General features: G+C 33.2%; 1 protein-coding gene across 5 annotated transcripts in view; it reads right to left on the bottom strand.

Annotated features, from left to right (window-relative positions):
* LOC100745717 (rho guanine nucleotide exchange factor 11) overlaps positions 1-18,135 on the bottom strand; it is a 34,202-nt gene that overhangs the window by 11,017 nt on the left and 5,050 nt on the right. For 3 of the 5 annotated variants that reach the window (XR_004462565.1, XM_012390375.3, XM_012390381.3), the window contains exons 3-20: positions 18,016-18,135; positions 16,896-16,945; positions 16,616-16,673; positions 11,936-12,174; positions 11,604-11,825; positions 10,728-10,976; positions 9,778-10,059; positions 9,615-9,704; positions 9,405-9,518; positions 9,219-9,317; positions 9,047-9,139; positions 8,781-8,974; positions 8,401-8,690; positions 8,110-8,286; positions 7,890-7,943; positions 1,341-1,476; positions 845-926; positions 567-619 (exon numbers count right to left, since the gene is read on the bottom strand). Coding sequence is in view for 4 of the 5 variants with exons in the window: in XM_012390375.3 (XP_012245798.1) it covers positions 567-619; positions 845-926; positions 1,341-1,476; positions 7,890-7,943; positions 8,110-8,286; positions 8,401-8,690; positions 8,781-8,974; positions 9,047-9,139; positions 9,219-9,317; positions 9,405-9,518; positions 9,615-9,704; positions 9,778-10,059; positions 10,728-10,976; positions 11,604-11,825; positions 11,936-12,174; positions 16,616-16,673; positions 16,896-16,945; positions 18,016-18,135 (2,602 nt within the window). In the remaining variant the exon portion in view is untranslated. Of the gene's footprint in view, positions 1-566; positions 620-844; positions 927-1,340; positions 1,477-7,889; positions 7,944-8,109; positions 8,287-8,400; positions 8,691-8,780; positions 8,975-9,046; positions 9,140-9,218; positions 9,318-9,404; positions 9,519-9,614; positions 9,705-9,777; positions 10,060-10,727; positions 10,977-11,603; positions 11,826-11,935; positions 12,175-13,359; positions 13,581-16,615; positions 16,674-16,895; positions 16,946-18,015 lie in introns of those variants that run through there. The other 2 variants (XM_012390392.3, XM_012390386.3) reach the window with 2 other exon arrangements.

The raw sequence follows: 18,135 nt of genomic DNA, 5'->3' as shown, positions 1-18,135 counted from the left end.
TGCAATTTTATCGCTATTAAATATTTTCACTAAGAAATTGAGCGAACTTGTATATTTCAGCTTTCACAGATAAATTGCACGAGAAGGTAGGAAGGATACACAAATTAGAATAATCAAAGTAAAATGATGGAAGTTCGTTAAATGTTATTCGATCAATTAATATTGTTGCTTCATAAATTTATAAACAGTCTCAATAAAACGAAATCGTATAGAGTAGACCCATATTTTTCAGTAAAGGCTTCTTATATGTACATCGGGGAACGCAAGCTATCAATGTGAAATCCAAATTCGTTTAGAAATAGTGCCGAACTTCGTAACGTTTCTATTTTGGCAATTATACAATTGCGTAATAAAACAGCAGTGACAGTTTGACGGAGCAGTAGAAACAATTTGAGAAATAGTTTATTGTTTCGCATCGACAAGAGCGTGCGTATTTCGTTAAAATAAAATTTATAGAAAATCTGTGAAATATTAAATCTAATAAACTATCGAAATTCTACGAGTAAACTCAAATTTGTATAGTTAGGAAATTAGGAATGCGTATATCAAATACATTGTTTACTCACTTTGTTTTGGAGAGATTTGGATCGCTGGTCTTCCTCTTTTCTCGTAACTGTCGCTATAACGAAAACAGTCACATGATATTCAGACATATATACCAACGATAAATACTAAATTAATTCATCCGAAATGAAATCTCGTTTCATCGAAGCTTATGTAAAAATCAATTTTGCGAAACTCAAACGATGTTTCCGGTCTTGAAATTTTAATTCGTTCCACGAATCATCTGTTTATACGTTACACGCTAGAAAAATTTCGAAATAAAAGTTGTTGAAATTCTTACCTTGTGATGTATCCGCTCCTTGTAACTTTCAGACCTGTTTATGTTTGACGTCTTTGGCTTACTGGAAATATTTTGCTGCACCCTAAGTAATCGTAATTAATAAAGCATAAATTAATGTCTATAACAAAAATCAGCTGAAGGACTGCGATGAATAAAATGAAAACATATTGATGAAACTATGATACTAAATCAAAGCACTTTGAAAATCACATGTTAGAAAAAATAATGCGGATCTTATAAATACAAAGTTATGAAATTGATGCGATAACTACGGGATGAAAACAATTTGAAAACAAATTTCTATCAGATGCTCGTATCGTTGAACGATTTAAAAAATTGTTGTGACGAAATACGAATAAAAGAAACGCAAGGATTTGTTACAAGAATTCCTATAAGTTGCACATGTTTTTTTATTATAGGGATCAATAGAACAGGGTTGAAGCAATTCAAAGAAAATGTTCTTTTTAGCAATCTCATGCAAGTATGAAGTGCATACATTTCAGAAATATCTTCCCGCGAAGAAGGATTGTCCATACTATCGGCGTGATCGGAGGCTCCGCTGTAAGCGGAAATGCGTCCTCTTTCGCTACTACTACGCGTGTTTCCGGCTATAACGCCCCCGCGATGCTCTCCTAAAAACATGAAATAAACGAACGTATTCATTAATTATTTCAATATCTGTACTAGTCTAATACACTAATTTGGCTAATCGCCGATAAATATATTCTCAATTTTAATTTACTTATATTCAATCAACTTTGTTTTATATTATATAGATTACTTTTTCTATACATAATGTTTATAGGATATCAAAGACTCTTCTAGACTTTTCAGTATAATTTGAATATAGCGTTAGAAGAATCGATTGTAGTTTTCAATACGCGTTTATTTTATCTTCCGTTTTTGTTAAGAAATGAAAGCATTTAATAGGATAAAGAAATCGTAGTGTAACAGAATCGGTAACACAGTATAGTTAAATTATTTTGATTCGCATGAATGCACCATAAAAAAGGCCATCGCAGGTGTGTTACAAGCGAACCTATCGATTTTCGATACTATACTTCTGTACGCTTACTTTTCCTTCTCGGATATACTGTTCTTTTAAAATGCATTAAATTTATAAACAGTGTTTTAAAAATACAAATGGATCTCTAAATACTCATTGTTATTATAGAAATTTCTCCAACTTGTAAAATTCACACAAACTTAATGTAATAAACGTACTAAGTATAAATTGAAAAAAAAAGAAACGTAATTGAATTTAACGTGCATATTACTTGAAGAATCGATTAGAGGCAATCATGATAATTAGACAAGATCGCTGTTCTTCGATTTTTTTTTCCACAAATTAGAGTATGTCGAATATAAAGATATGAGTAATTTTGTCCAGAAATCCCACATAATAATACGAAAGAGTCTTCCTATCGCAGCGTTAATGGAAATGAAACGAATATTTCGATTTAACTCGTCTATTTGATGCCAGCAAGCATCAAATTAACACGGTCCATGATGTCTGGCATTTCTCCAACTATCCAGTCGTATGTGGAGGCTTATCAGGTAAGGAATGCGGTTCAGGGTAAAAGCAGAGAACGTGTGCGGAGAGGGTGGTTACATTTAATCTCTAGCTAAGCAAATACACAGATCAAAATCGATTTATCACGTCAATAAAATACCGTAAATCGATCAAAGGAACATAATTCTAACGTAATTCTCTAACTGTAGACAACATGCAATCAGCTACATTAAATAAGTATTTTTGAGCTGACTGAATACACGAGTGTATAGTATTATATCCGTCTATGATAGCCGATTTAAGATTCTTCGTAGAAAATTTCGCATTCGTTCCGTTCAAAGAAAACTAAACAATTATTCGATAATAAGTAAATTGTTTTGTTACAGCCGTGAGGTCTAGAAGGCTGTCACCCACTAGATTAACATCCAACAATATGAATTTAACTAACGTTTGTCACAATTCCTTTCCTAAATTATCTGAAAGACCAAGTGGACGATGATTAAGCATCGCTAACCCCGTAAAGTTTGAAGATCGAGGAAGGAGGTCAAATAATCCGAGTGAAATCGTAATATCATCAAAGGCCACCGATGTCAACATTTCGCTGACTGGAAAAAAGTTAAATGGCTAAATAAATATCCAATGAAGGCTCGGTACCGCCTAAAAATAGCATCGTAAAAAAGTTGGTGTTCTTGAACCTCGTAAGCAGACAGATAGTTATAGATCAGCAGGGGTAGGTATGCTGAGGGGATGCAACGAAGGAAAAGCTTAAGTCTCGAGTATTTTTAGATGGGGCGATGTAGGCGCGTGTCGCAGAGGCCGGAAATCGTTTTGTGGGCCCCTCCTTCCCGTTTTCTTCTTCGTTGTTGTCGTTGCCGTCTGCGTTCGTGCCGCACAAGATCTATCTTATTTTCTTTCCTCTCGTTTCAACGCATACTTGCCACATAGTTACAGCAAATGACAATCATCATTCAAATAAAGTCACTCAGTCAGAAATGAAAACTGGCGATCCAACTATCGGAAAATCTTTTTCATACGAAACAATTTTTCATACCTTAGAAATCTTTAAAATCTGTTTTTGCATACAAATTATTTAATTATTATATTAATAATATATCATATATTGCCATTTGAACTTGAGATAAAGAAAAGAAAGAAAATGTCTTTACCATACAGAATTAACCAGTTTTGTAAAAACAATACTTAAATATATGACCTCTATTTTGTACTCTGCATTTTATATACAAGTTACACCTTGATAGTTGCTTCGAACTATTTTAGATATTTCATCATAAAAATTATCAATGTATTATATTTAACACGGGACCAAAATACTCGTATCTTCATATAAGCTTAAAATACTTTTCTGTAATATTCCAAATTTCATCCTTAACTACGTGAATACTTATAATTTGCATCACAGCATGATCATTATAATTATGCCTGTATATACTCAATACAGAACGATGAAATTTATATTAATGAAAGAGTGAATTCAAAGGTTGAAATGTTTCTTTACGAGAAAGAAATCCATGTTTTTCTTCAATGAAATCACGAAGAAGCATGTATAGATGCAAAAAATAAACAATCCGTCTACATGACTGCGTGCGATTTCCAGTACATTCTGGTCTAATTTTGTCTAGACACGTAGTATTTGTATAGCCGCAAGGTTCCCCGTTCATGAGATATCTGCCGGAGAAAAGCCAAAGATGACGACAAAATAGCCACCCATATCATCTTCAATATTGGCTTTATAGACGCAGTGAAAATTTATGAACGTATCTGACGAGCAACACGCGGCAAGAATTTCTACTGAGTGGCTTGTTAAAGCTTCGCAATTCCTGTTTTTAACTTCTACGACTCCAGTGAAACGTTCCTACGCGCCAGAGAAACATTTCCTTCCGAAAGTTCACAACTTTCAATGTTACTAATAAAAATTTGATCAATCAGAGTTTACCATTGCCGTACAGATCAAAACTTTTAGAACGTATCCAATATTATGAAAATTTGCAAAGATCGATAAGTAACCAAACAAATTGAATCCCTTCAAAAATATCGCGAATCATATAGAAGTAGTTACAAGACTCGAAGAAATACTTCAAATTTGATTTTCGATTTTATATTGATCTTCTTGTTTGATTTCTGATTTTTCGTTTTTCACATTCATCCGATACATTTATTTGGTAGACGCGAAAGACAAAACGAGAACTGTTGAAACAAACCTGTCTCTTTCTCTACACCAGTAATTTCCTTCAAACCGGTGTCGTCAGGCTTGCTCGAAGAATCAGTCCCATCGTAGAATACACTATCGTTCACGTTTTCACAACACGTTGATACATTTAGACGATCCAAACCAACGATCAAAGCTGTTTCTATAATTTTGCTCGGTTCGCGTGTCTTTCTCACAGCGGCAAAAGTCTCCCAAACTTTACCGGCAAATGAGCCTTTGCTCATGTGTGGCACCACGGTTCTCTGCTTGATCGTTTTCAGCTTCGTTTTCTTTGCAACTTTGTCTTTGCTTACTTTTTCGCGCACCACTATCGAACCTATTCCGATTGATATATTTTTCTAACGTTTCTCGCGAATCCAAACATTCATTGTAGAATCCATTTGAAATTCGAAGAATCTCCATTCGTGTTTAGTAGATACGTTATTATTTAATTAATTATTTCAAAAACTGATTCTGAGAACTGTGATTTCTTGCAATAGTTTATGAATCATAATGTGAAACATGACATACGCTAAAAAGTTACAAGCTACAACTTCTCATAATCAAATATTAAATAGTGAACTTCTATATTGATAAATTCTATTCACATTGGTATAATTAGTTTCTTTTCCTAAATTAATTTATCGCTACAATCTTTAACAATAGTATTCACTTAAAAATACATATCAGCACAAACTTTACTGTTTCAGTAATCTTCGTATTTCCTCATGAACGTTCCGATAATGATATCGAAACGACGATAATGAAAACCAGAATGTTTAGTCACTAGCATCACGTAATTATCAAAAAGAAGAAAAAATACAATAAAACGCGCCGCCTAGAGGAGGCTCTTCGATCCAAATGAATTATTAGATATTCACGCCATCTTTACCGTCACCCTTCAGCTTCCGATTGAATCTGTTCCTGCATCTTCCCGAGGAAAGCCTGAAGCTAGCAAAGCCAGCGATCAGGGGCGAGGGGTTGGTGGTCGTTGGGTAAGGGTTGCAGTCCGGTTCCCCCTGCAAGGGATCACGCAACTGTTGCACCTCGACCATGTGCACACCTCGATGTTTCACCACCGAGAAAATAATAATCGGGGTGGTTTCTCTACTTCTCGCGGCAACAACCGAGCTGACACTAATTTCCCTTGAAGCCGCTCTCGCTTCTTTTCCTCGGAGACTGCCGTTGGTTTCCGGTTAGACCCCACCAGACCGCCCCCCGCTCGTTTTACAACTACGTTCACGCGTAAGTGTATTCACGAATGTACAGGGTGTGCGTGTGATTCTGATTTTCAAATCCCTCCGACCTAACCCTCGGGGAACATCAAGGACGATCTTCACGTTCAAGATATTGATGTACTTAAAGTCTCTCTTAAAGGGTAGCTCTCTCTTGCTCAACTTTTTTTCTGTTACCTCTTACAGCGCCGAGAGATACTACTTGCCAGACCCCAGCTTTATTTTACTTGTTTACGTTGTTTGTTACGAGCGTAGAAACGTTAATGAGAAAAGTGATCGCTGTGGAATTCTTTGTGGCTTGTTGAGACCCTTTTTCGTTAATTTTGTATACGTAGTCGTTGGTTTTATGAATGGATACTTTTGAGAAATTTGCGGATTCGTATTTAACAGAGAATAGATTGTGATAACATGTACAAGGTTCTCTAAATATTATAAAATTCTTGAAAATTAATATAAGCAGTAAAAAAATAATAAGTGAACAAGTTAACAAAATGATAATTGAACTGTTACAAGTGTAACTCGTTTAATTTATATGTGCAATTTAGAAAACTTACAACAGAAAGTTTTTGTAAGATAGTTATACGTATTATCTTTAAGCAAACAGCAAATTGCTTATACACCCTGTATATAAATACAAATCTATGTGGTTGTGATTCTAGGCCTCTTCCCGCGGTTTCCTCTCTTCTGTGTTCTTCCTTCCTTCCTCTTCTCTTTTATAAATTCAGTAGAAAAGAGCGCAGTGCACAACCAACACAATTCGTTTTGCGAAACTTCCTTATCGGACAACGCGATTATTGTAACAACGAAACTTGATAAAAACCTACACTCCGTCTCAAACATATGAAATATCGATTATGTACTTCAACATTGACACTCTTCTCTTTAATTTTTTCTTTTAAACGATTGTACAAATATTAAAGAACACGAAAATATTGTTATTAATACGCATAACATTACATAAAATAATTACTACTTTCGATAGAATCGTCACTAGAAACGTGGAATAATCCTTAATATTTTTGTAGCGAATCGATGTATTTTTACAAAACTTGCATATATTCACGAAAACGTTTTATCAAGCCAACACACTATCAATTTAAAAGGCTGAGGAGAGGATGTCGATAAAGAACCATCGATGGTCGTAACAAACAATTTTCAACGAATTTTTCAAGTGGGAATTTTTGCACAACTAACTTCATTACACTTCTTTCACCATTGGCGATATGCTTTAAATTATTTTTTAATGAAAGAGAATGAGAGTTATCATTAATTTACAATAAATGTTAAGTGCTTCCGACGAGACAAACAATCCTAACAATGGCTGACGCGTTCGTCAAGGAACGCCTCATTCGAAATGAAGACAGTAAACTACGAGATAACGGATAACATTAACAAAAAGGAAGAAAAATATATAGGCATCACACTTACATAGTTAAACAAGCATACGTAATTGTAAGTTGCAACGACAGTATGATGTACAACAAAACATTGCGAATTGATATAGATATTATCGTCGTGGAAAATGTATGTTTAACGAAAAGTTGAATTTATTTGTACTTTGTCACTTTGAACAAAGTACGTATACTTGTATTTGGCAGCACAAAATTATTTATGGTGCGTCGTGTGCGGTGCAAAATATAGATTTGTTCTGAGAAATACACTAAAATTAATAGCATTTGGTAAGTTATCACGCTATGTAACGAATGAACTAATTAATATAGACGTATTCTTATTTTATATATAATATGAAAAGAAAAGATTTATTGTCGATTTTCCATGAATTAATATATTTGACTATCATGAGATTTAAAAAATTTTAGTATATTATCATATATTTAAAAATAAAGCAATAAGTATGTTATTGTATACTACGAGATATAAAATATCAAAATTTATTTCCTTTGATTGGAACAAAATATAGCTATAAAACTTTGTAAACAACAAACAATAAATGATTAAACAATAAATCATAACGTTAACGCAATGGCGTATGTAGTTACAAACTCCATTGTTTTATACGATTGCTGCAGTTAAAAGTATATTTTTCTAATATTATTTCATTTAATAGTTTAATGCAAGTAGCAAACTTACCATTTTCACCATCAGTCAATGTACCAGTATCTTCCTCGTTCCTTTTAATCTTGTCTGTAACAATAAAATATCCTATATTATAAAAACAAACTATTAAAAGACAAAGAAGCCTACAAAATTCACGTTTGTACATTTATTTACGATATACGTGTACATAGAAGGGAAGCAGTACAACAAATATTTCTGTCATAGAGTGTAATGTAAAATTCGAATTATTTACCATGAAACATGTGATTTTGAGGATGATGATGGTGTGATGATGGTGGTTTCCTTTCAGGCCTGATACGCTCCATCAATTTGCTTATACGATCATTGCCTCGTTCCTTTCTAACCAATGGTCCAGGACAATTTTCTTCTACTACTCGAACACATTGACGATGAACACTTAGAGAACAATCTGTAACAAAATGGAAAAGTTGCTTCAATTTTTAATTGTGTCGATATTCACACGTGATCTCAAATTTATATTTTCTAATTTTTAATTTAGTAATATCTATATAAATTTACACACCACTACATAAATATCCTTGAGGTCCAATTCCACCAATGATAAGTTGACAATGATTACAATAAGTAATAGTAAAGTATTGATGAGCTACAAAATGATGACCTCTGATTGTCATTTTTCTTGTTTTTCCTGTAAGCAGGCGGGCTTTGAGATTTGACTTATCTTTTGCGACAAAAGTAGGTACTCGATCAAGCGATACTGGTCGAACTTGAAAAATTTTTGTTAATATTGTTGCCAAACCAGCTGCTGTTGTGAATTGTCGCAAATCTACGTGTTCTTTTTCAATATCTTCTCTGAAACATTATATAAATAATAATGTAACGCTATATGCCATGATATGTTAAGAATTAAAACTATGTATATTTTTTTGTTAATGAACTTACAAATAAGGCTCCATTTTGGGTAAGAGGTATGTTTCTATGATTTTTGTTTCTCGCGCCTTATCAGATGCACTTTCATCCAACTGAGCGTCGCTTGGACCAAATAACGTACCTAATCCAGCAGTTCTCTTTTGTTGAAAGTCTGCAAGTTGCTCGTTTAGTTCTTCTTTTGCACGTGTACGAGCTTTCCAAAATATCTGCCAAGAATACAATATTTTATATAATCATATCCAGCAAACGATGCGTATATACTTTTGCATAACACATACTTTTCGTAGAATCTCTTCCTTATCAGATTCCTTTAAAAGAACGTCGTCTATTTCATGTGCTACATTTTCGTCTACATTATGCAGACGGAGAGGCTATATATAAAACGGTTTTGAGTTAAATATGATCCCCATATATTCAAGAGAAAAAAGATATCTTTTTCAAATTACTTACTGCACCAGGTACTAAAAAACTAGAATGAATTTCATATGCCCACTTCCTCATTTCTTTTGCATTGCCTTCTTTGTACAGATCCGTTACTAAGTAGAACAACTAAAATAATATAATAATTTAAACTGACTTTGGATAATAAAATTCAATATTCGAAGACATCACCACTATATATGACATAATACTTACCAGACTGGAGGGATCACTGTTTGACAAAACATAATTAATAAATACAGCAAGGTGTGCATGATGTCCCCATAATCGAGACAAAGATTTGAATGGTCCATGGTCTTCTAACTGTCCCTACAACGACAATTAACATAACAATTATGAATCCATATGAATGATTTCATTTAAAATTAAAAACAAAGAACTATATATAAAATTTATAAAACTCACAACTTCTTGATCACTCATATCATCGTCTTCCATTGACATAATTGGCTGCTGTAATATTGGCAGTCCAGGAATGCCTTCATTTAATATTGTCTAAAGAAGGAAAAATACATTGGTAAGTATCACAGATTATTTAAGGAACTCAGCTTTTTGATTAAAAACTTACATCATTAATAGTAGAACTGGAGGTATCATTTCCTGGACTAGCAACTGGATATGGTGGAGGTGGAGTTCCTGGAGGAGTGATATGAGGTAATTCATCTATATCAATGTCACTATGCCTTACATGCCTTGGAGGAGAAAGATCATTCATTGACTCTGATGCTATTAAACGTCTACTAGCTTCTGATGGAGAAATAGTTGTTGTTCCCAATTGTTCTGGACTGGATTTCGTTCGTTGATGTTTATTAAGTGAATTTGAGGAACCCAAATTTGCACCCTGTGAAAGCTATAAGGAAATTAAATACTTATTTATTAAATAATAGATAATCAGAACATTATATCAGTAAATTAAATACAAGAATAAACTAGAATATTGAGTGATTCATTATGCAGAAATACTATAAAATTGTAGTATATGCATTTCATACCACACACCATAAGAATTGCTAAACACTGCAATCACAGTAAACGAAATAAAACATATACTTAACAGACAATGTTTAAAGGTACATACTGCATAACCATAAATTTTTCTTAGATCACATAAAGTATATTTCAGTACATATCACAAACATACTTAAAATACATTACTTAATAAAATATATTACTCAAGCAACACTTCAATAAACAAGCACAGTTTCTGAAATGTAATATTTGTCATAAGTTTTTGATGGAACTACACATAAGGTATTTGCAAAAGAAGCAAAACAAAGTATTATTATAACATAGGTACTTGATTATTATTTAACATAATTGTGATAGATGTATTAAATGATATGAAATTTAATAGGAATGATATTTATAAAATATATTTTAAAATATAAAAGTATAAATTATCCAATATATAAATATCTGTTAAAGGTATTCACATTGTGATTCTGTGGTACTTCTCTTTTACCATGCATACATTGATATAAATTATTTATTTAATGACTTAGCGATTAAACTACTTACAGAGTTAGGTATGCCATGACTGGTGGTTGAGGGCGTTAAATGAGTCAACAGATGACGCTCCAGCTCCAACTGGGCTACGTGGTGCGTATTTGTAGTAGGCGGAGGTCTGGGAGGCAATGGTGGCGGAGACAGGCTTTGCATGGACAAGGATTTACGAGATGGTAGAGGCGGTGGTACATCACCACTGCTACTACTTAAGGGTGAATAATAACCCGGGGAACACGAGGTGTTTGTTACCAACGAGCAAAGCTGTAAGACACAACAAAAGCTGGTTAGATAAAGTTAGCAAAAGCTTAAATACATCCCTATATGGCTGCATTTGAAAATTTCAATTGTAATACAAGCACACATTGTATAAAAGTTGTATCTATACAGCTCAAAAAATATATGTATAAAAGCAGAACATAGGCTTTGTTATTTCTTGTTGTTTATCATAATATACTGTAAGCTATTAATAAATATATCAAAGATTACCGAACTACTATAATAATCAATGATTAAACTTATATTCATACTCTCATCATTATGCTTTCCATTCATAAAAATAAACATCTCAATAATATCATGCCGAGCAACTATTTAATACACTGAATAACATAAACTGGAACTGTCAAACACTGACATAAAAGCAAGACACAATAAAATATATAGGGACATAAGAAATGTTAATGAATGTAAGCGTTAAAACGAATTCACGTCTTTATGAATAAGATTATGAATAATAACATAACATTTATGATGTAATATATGTATGAACAATGAACAATTATAGTTTACTGGTATAAAATTAATGCAGGATATTAATGCAATAATTACAAATTTTCAAAGTAACTTGAACATATTATTAAAGCATACCATAAGATTAAAAAACCATACCTGTTCATTGGTTGTAATAGCAGCTAGCTGGTCCTGTAGAGTGCGTACCCTCCTTTCGGCGCCCGCTAGTTCTGTTTGTCGTGCTACAACATTAACATTACTACTACCAGTACTAGCTTTCGCGAGTTCGCTGCGAAGCTTATCAACGTAACTTTGTTCTTTCTCCAACATAAGCTGGAATGTATGAACGCGCTGAGTTTCCAATTGCCGTTTTTTCTCATGCTAAAATATAAGAAAAGGATTTGTATTATATTATACTTTTATTATATTAAAAAGCTATTGAATCCAATTCATAAATCCCTTCGTCAATAAAGCAAAAAATATCGACTTACATCAACGGGTTGAGGTCCTGTAATACGTGCGTTACACGGTGCACCGGTCGCTGGAGCAGTCGACGCCCTGAGTAAGGAAGTTGCCGGTTGCGAGGGTGATACCATCGTGGTACCGGCTGATAAACTAACTGGTCGCTGGTGTCCACCCGCCAAACCAACTTGTAGCCCTGTGGCCGTCGTTGTCGCGCTATTCGTTGCAACTGGCTTCTGCTGTACCGTCAGTACCACCTGCGTCGAAGCTGCAACAAGGGTTCAAGGACGATGATTAGTCACCTTTCGCATACCTCCGCCGGTCCTTCCCCCGCGTTTGACCCTCCACCTTTCTTTTGAGACTTGCTCGAACAGTCAGTACTTGTATTTTCTTTCACAAGAATTTAGATTCCTCTCGACTATTAAATGTTTTCTATGGATAATCTGTGTACACTAAATACTACGTAATTACGAAAATTTGTCAATTGAAATCATCAGTACTATTGTACTGTACTGATTTTAAGGTTTTGACATGCCTTTATGTTTAATGTAAATTGCGTGTTTTGTTTTTTAATTATTTGTATGCATTTAATAAACGATCATGCGATCGTTGATACGCAATATCTGATAAGTAATCTGAAAAGTACAGGTTGTGTATACGCTATTGCGACAACCAAATGTTCATTAAGAAATCGTAAAGTCATATAGCAAACTTGTAAGCAAAGAATTGAAAGTAATCTTGGTCGTGGCTATAATTAAAATATTCTTCAATGAGTATATATATACTTTGTAAAGGATTAAACTGTTAAAATTTATCGATGACAAATTTTCGATAGACCTAAAACTACTTATCCAAACAGAGTATAAAAGAATTCCTAGATCTCTTATCAGACAAAAAAAATTGTAATAGTGAATAAAAATGTAAACAGAATACATTTATCATGAATAGAATGTTTATATAGAACTAACTACAGATCTAGTCTCTGCTTACGCCGTCAATGACTCATTCCTACGCTCAGCTGAGACGTATGACGTCATTATATTTTTCTAATTCTGGAAATGCATATCCGTATCAGAAAATTAATTAACAAAACCGATATCAAAATCTCAAATCCGATATACAAATTCGAAACAACAGCTTGGATTTCGAAAACGCGAGTGTATCGTGGTATCTCTTCCTCAAAGTTGTTGCCTAAACAAGCACTCTGAAAATATGCACAACTTGCCAAATATTTGCATTTTTATGGATTCAGAGAATATATATATTACTCGAGGAACCTGCAACTTTACGCAGTTTGTAACGGATGTAATTTCGTGTTTCTCTGATACGAAGGAATCACAAATGATCGTACGAGAAATAAGTAAAATTCCAAAGAACAATAATCCGTGTCCTAACGGTAAAATTACATAATTGCGAACATGAACGTAAACGTTTCAGAAGAAGCTGAAAATACCAGAGTACGCTTTCGCACGAGCTTTCTTCCAAGCTTGCCTGAGGTCATACGTGGTTCGCGTCTTCATATAGGTACACAACGTCGACGAGAACAAACACGTTCGAACCGGTAAATCGATCTTTCAATGAAATTTTGGTATCAGCGATTCGAGGATGTACAGTTTCACGGAGAGATATCACGCGCATCGAGAGCCGTGTCGTCTGCAAAACTGCGTAAAACGATTGGCGATGACCGAGGCGATACGTGGAGCAGTAAAGACATTCGTACCGAGAAACTTGGCCCCAGGTACGTGTATTAATATGAATGACGAGATTCTTATGTTTACACGCGCGTATACGACTAATCCTCGATATATGACCAGATCTCGTCATTTGACTATATGCTATAACACCTCGGTAAACCCACTTTAATACTATAATTCGTTTCTGCAACGTAAAAATCTCGATAACTGGGAATTACTAGGAAATAGATCTACGGATGTTTTCCTATCGTAACGATGGAAATCTCCTACGCGTGTGTTTTGTTTTTCAGCAAAGTTTACTTTTTGTCTTTTATTACAAGGTATTGCTGTAGTTATTTTTAGTTTCAATTATTTTTTTAGACAATTTTTTATAGAAAACATTTCAATTTTTATGAATGAAGATACGTTTTGTTTACGATAAGGAAGTACATAATTTCCTTTTACACCTAATAATCAAATTTCTTAACCAAAGAACTTTAATTTATAAAATAAAAAAAGCTTATGATACAGGATTGGATTTTCTTCTTAAAAGATTAGAATTTTCCTGAAACTTTATATAAACTTTATATCTGGTAAAATTAAGATGACCTTTCTTTCCATTTTTTTGTATGATTGAGTACTTGAAACGTCATACAAATTAGCATAATGATTTGGAAAATCCCGAAGGAAAGATTGACTCAGCTGTAAATGGCAGTGATTTAACGGTCAGTTAAGGATCTTCTCGTATTCTGCACATGAACGCCATTCCTCATAAAACTATCTTTATTTATTTTCACAAGACAAAAGCTACTTCAACCAGTAAAACGTTCTAACACGGTTAATTCCCGTTAAAATACTCATACTAGTCTATACCCTGTTTGTTCTCGGTAATTCTCACGCTGAACATCTGCAAGTTTTCTAATTTCCAAATCCAAATTATTTTACCGATACATCTTTAGAAGTGCGTTTATTACACGGAAAAACTTCACAAACTTTGGTATACTGTTATGATTTGGTATGCAAATGAGTTTTTTATTGTATTTGTTAAAAAATGTTTGTATTGGATCGATTTTAAATATTCATGAGTCTAGCGAAATCTGAATACGTGTAAGAGTTGCTGCCTTATGAAATGATTAAGTAGGACAGTTAGCGTACTTTGGAAAGTTATTAGATTTGGATACACAACACCATCTCACATTCAAAAAGTGTTAGATTACGCGACATATTGCATCCGGTTTCGAAATCTTTTACATGTTACAAACTCTTTTACAACTCTCTAGTTATTTATTTTACTTTTGAATTATTAGCTAGCAATAATGATTACAGAGTGAATACAAATATACAAATGAACACGACATAAAAGGAAAACTATTTGCTTTCTACACAAAGAAATTTATTTTACTTCAGTATCTCAAGGAACTAATCGTAACGTGATAAAATAAGAGGGAATAACGCAATCTGAAACAACTCTCGTTTCATTTTGTTCACGCGTTATGTCTGAAACGTAATAGAATTTTGTGGAATTACAGCACAGTTAAAACTACGATGGAAAAGACACGTTTATAGTCATTGTGTTGTACCTGAATTGTTAGGAGGAGGAAGATAGACTCTATGAACCAACCGTCACCGCTATAAACTCGCATGCTTACATCACTGGAAACGTCGCCACAGAAGCTTCGTTGACGTCGGTATATCCAAGATAAAATCACCGACAATCATTCGTGATCTTTATAAATGTCTCTTTTCTCAAATACAACAAACAAACTTAACTCTTCTTTTTCGATTTTTTGTAATATATAAACGTTGGTCATGCGTCACTGCACTTGACATATCTCTCTAGATACTTGCTTTAATTTATAGAAAAGACAGAGACAGATTGCTCGATGGAGTTTCGCATACTCAAACGTTGATTATCCTAACTACACGTAGAATGAACTTCCTTTCGCAAGCCTCCGCGCTTCCTTCTTTTTTTACGCAATGTCTGTGATACAGCTTCAAATTAAATTGCATTGCCCGCTCAAATCGATGAGCTTTACGGATCAATTTCGATAAAAGCTTTCCAGGCATATATACCCCGACAGGTTTTGATCAAGCACCAGTTTGAGTATGGAAAAACAAAAAACATTGAAAAGCAATATGAGGTTCGACTCTACTTTTACTCGATTTCGCTTAATTGAACAGAGTTTTGTGAGAGCTAGAATAAATGAATCGTAATGTAATTCAATAAAATTAAATTGCAGTTTAATCTTGTTCAGAGAATCATTTATATCAATAAGATATCAATTATAGTTCTATTAGATATACAACGATTTATTCAATTTCTTCATTTCTTTCTTTTAATATCTAACTAATATTCTAAATACAAGATGCTTTTATTATCTAAAAATAATTAACCATTTTACTCTTCTATCTCAATTTGTTACTTTGAAGATAATTCTTTTAAAACATAATACCTAAGTACTTTATCTACTTTTATAAAATACAGGTCAATGGCCTGGCCTATACTAAGCTAGATTGAATTATACGCACCCCTTGTGATGATCAACGACACATAAGAATACCTTAGAAAGTATGAACTACCCCACGTGTGTTTATATTACAAGTTTACTAGACTGACTACGTAAAAATGCTCAATCGACGGGAAAATCCTATCATGGAGAAAAAATGTTCTTCCCCTTTGTATTCGTGAGTATATAAAGGAAAACTAGAATAGGAAATAATATTGTTATTAATAAAATATTAAGCGATCAAATTTTGATTATATTAAACAATAAAAGATAATGAATATCATTTGGTACAAAACCGAGATCTTTCTATAATCTCTCTATAACGGAATTGATACTTTCCGCTATTGATAATGAAAAGTACTTTGAAACGTTTTAACATTTAGATAGTGTCCGATTCTATAATATGTCGGTCTCTTCACAGAGAAACATTTATTCCGTTTCGCTGTCAAATAACGTACCCACGTCTTGGAAGTAAAAGAGAAAGAACAAAAAAGAGGTCGTAGAAAAGAAAGAAAGTATGTAAACTTACACTTTATGAGCTGTACAACATCCGTATGCGTGGACTGCATTACATTCACGCCGTTAACCTGGAAATACCAATCATGGTTATAAATAGTGAAAATATATCGCAGCAAATACACATTTTATAGACGCAAGTAATTTAAATTCACACATGGTACGCGTTTATTGATCGTTTAAATTTTCAAAAATAAATATTTTGATTCATAATTTACATTCGCTCGATAATTTCACTGGAAATATCTTAGTTAGTGTTACTTTGTGATAACGTAAATTCGAAATAGGCTCACCTTGATGATTTTGTCGCCCGCGTGAAGGCCAGCTCTCGCGGCTGCACCGCCTACAATATATCATTGTTTGCTTTTAACTCTTTTCTTTATCGAAACATTTAAGTATTAGAAAAATTTGCGAACAATTTAATAACCATTTCCTTAACCAAAATTATACCTTAACTTCTATCACTTTTTATAATTTGCAGACAATATTTGGAATAAAGATTGAATAATTTTCTGATACAAATACAGACATGATGCAAAAATAATTTTGTATGTGAACCATTATAAATTTTGTGCATTGAAAAAAATTCTTTATATAAAAATTGGCACAGATTTTATATTATGTTATTTGTAAATAAATTGATAGTATTTCTTAAAAGATAAAATTTTTATCGTGAAAACATACATTACAATGTTGGTTTAAACGTAGCCTAAATTGTTTTACATCCCATTAATTAAATAAATTAATTTTAGTGGTAAATGTGTTAAGTATCTGAATATAACTCAATGAAATGTCATCACTTTATATTACTCAGGACAATTAGTATCATACTAAGTAGTAGTAGCGCTTGTATTATTAATACACTCTAACTTGTAACATCAGTATTGTGTGAACTTACTGTTACAATTAAATAAATACAATTAATAAATTAAATGTAATTAAAAGAAGATGATAATACGTTGTTCTGAACAATAAGGACGACTACTTTTTTAAACAGTAAATTATAAGTTTCAACAAAATACCTGAAACATAATAACAAAATTAAGGACACTAAATTCGCTCTAATATTCAAACCAAATTAAATTTGCATAATTTATTAAAATTTTCGCAACAAAATATAATAAATAATATAAATTCAGTATATTATAATAATAGCTCCGCTGGTTCATATCTTGCACATCATTATTTAAAATATTCACTAAAAATACTCAATATATTCTGCCAGTATAATTTCCACCATCTATTTCGATCAACATATGTAATATCATATCCCTAAACCCTTTTGTTAAAGCCACCAGTGAAATCGATTCTATCATGATTATTATAATCCAATGTATTAACATATTTTTAAACTGTTCTTTTTTAAAAACGAAAAACTGACTATATGCGAATGTTAAAACTCCAACAACACACCTTCCTTCACAGATTGAACATAGACAGGGTTATCACCGGAGACTTTCATCCCGTATCCGGCCTCGTCCTTGTAGACGACGAGGGTGGCAACGGGTGCTGGTTCGACGGTTCCACCCCCGG

This window comes from Bombus impatiens, unplaced genomic scaffold (genome assembly GCF_000188095.3).
Source record: "Bombus impatiens unplaced genomic scaffold, BIMP_2.2 scf_0044, whole genome shotgun sequence".
NCBI classification, from domain to species: Eukaryota; Metazoa; Arthropoda; class Insecta; order Hymenoptera; family Apidae; genus Bombus; species Bombus impatiens.
Note: the sequence above shows the minus strand (reverse complement) of the source record. Positions and strands in the feature narration are given on the sequence as shown.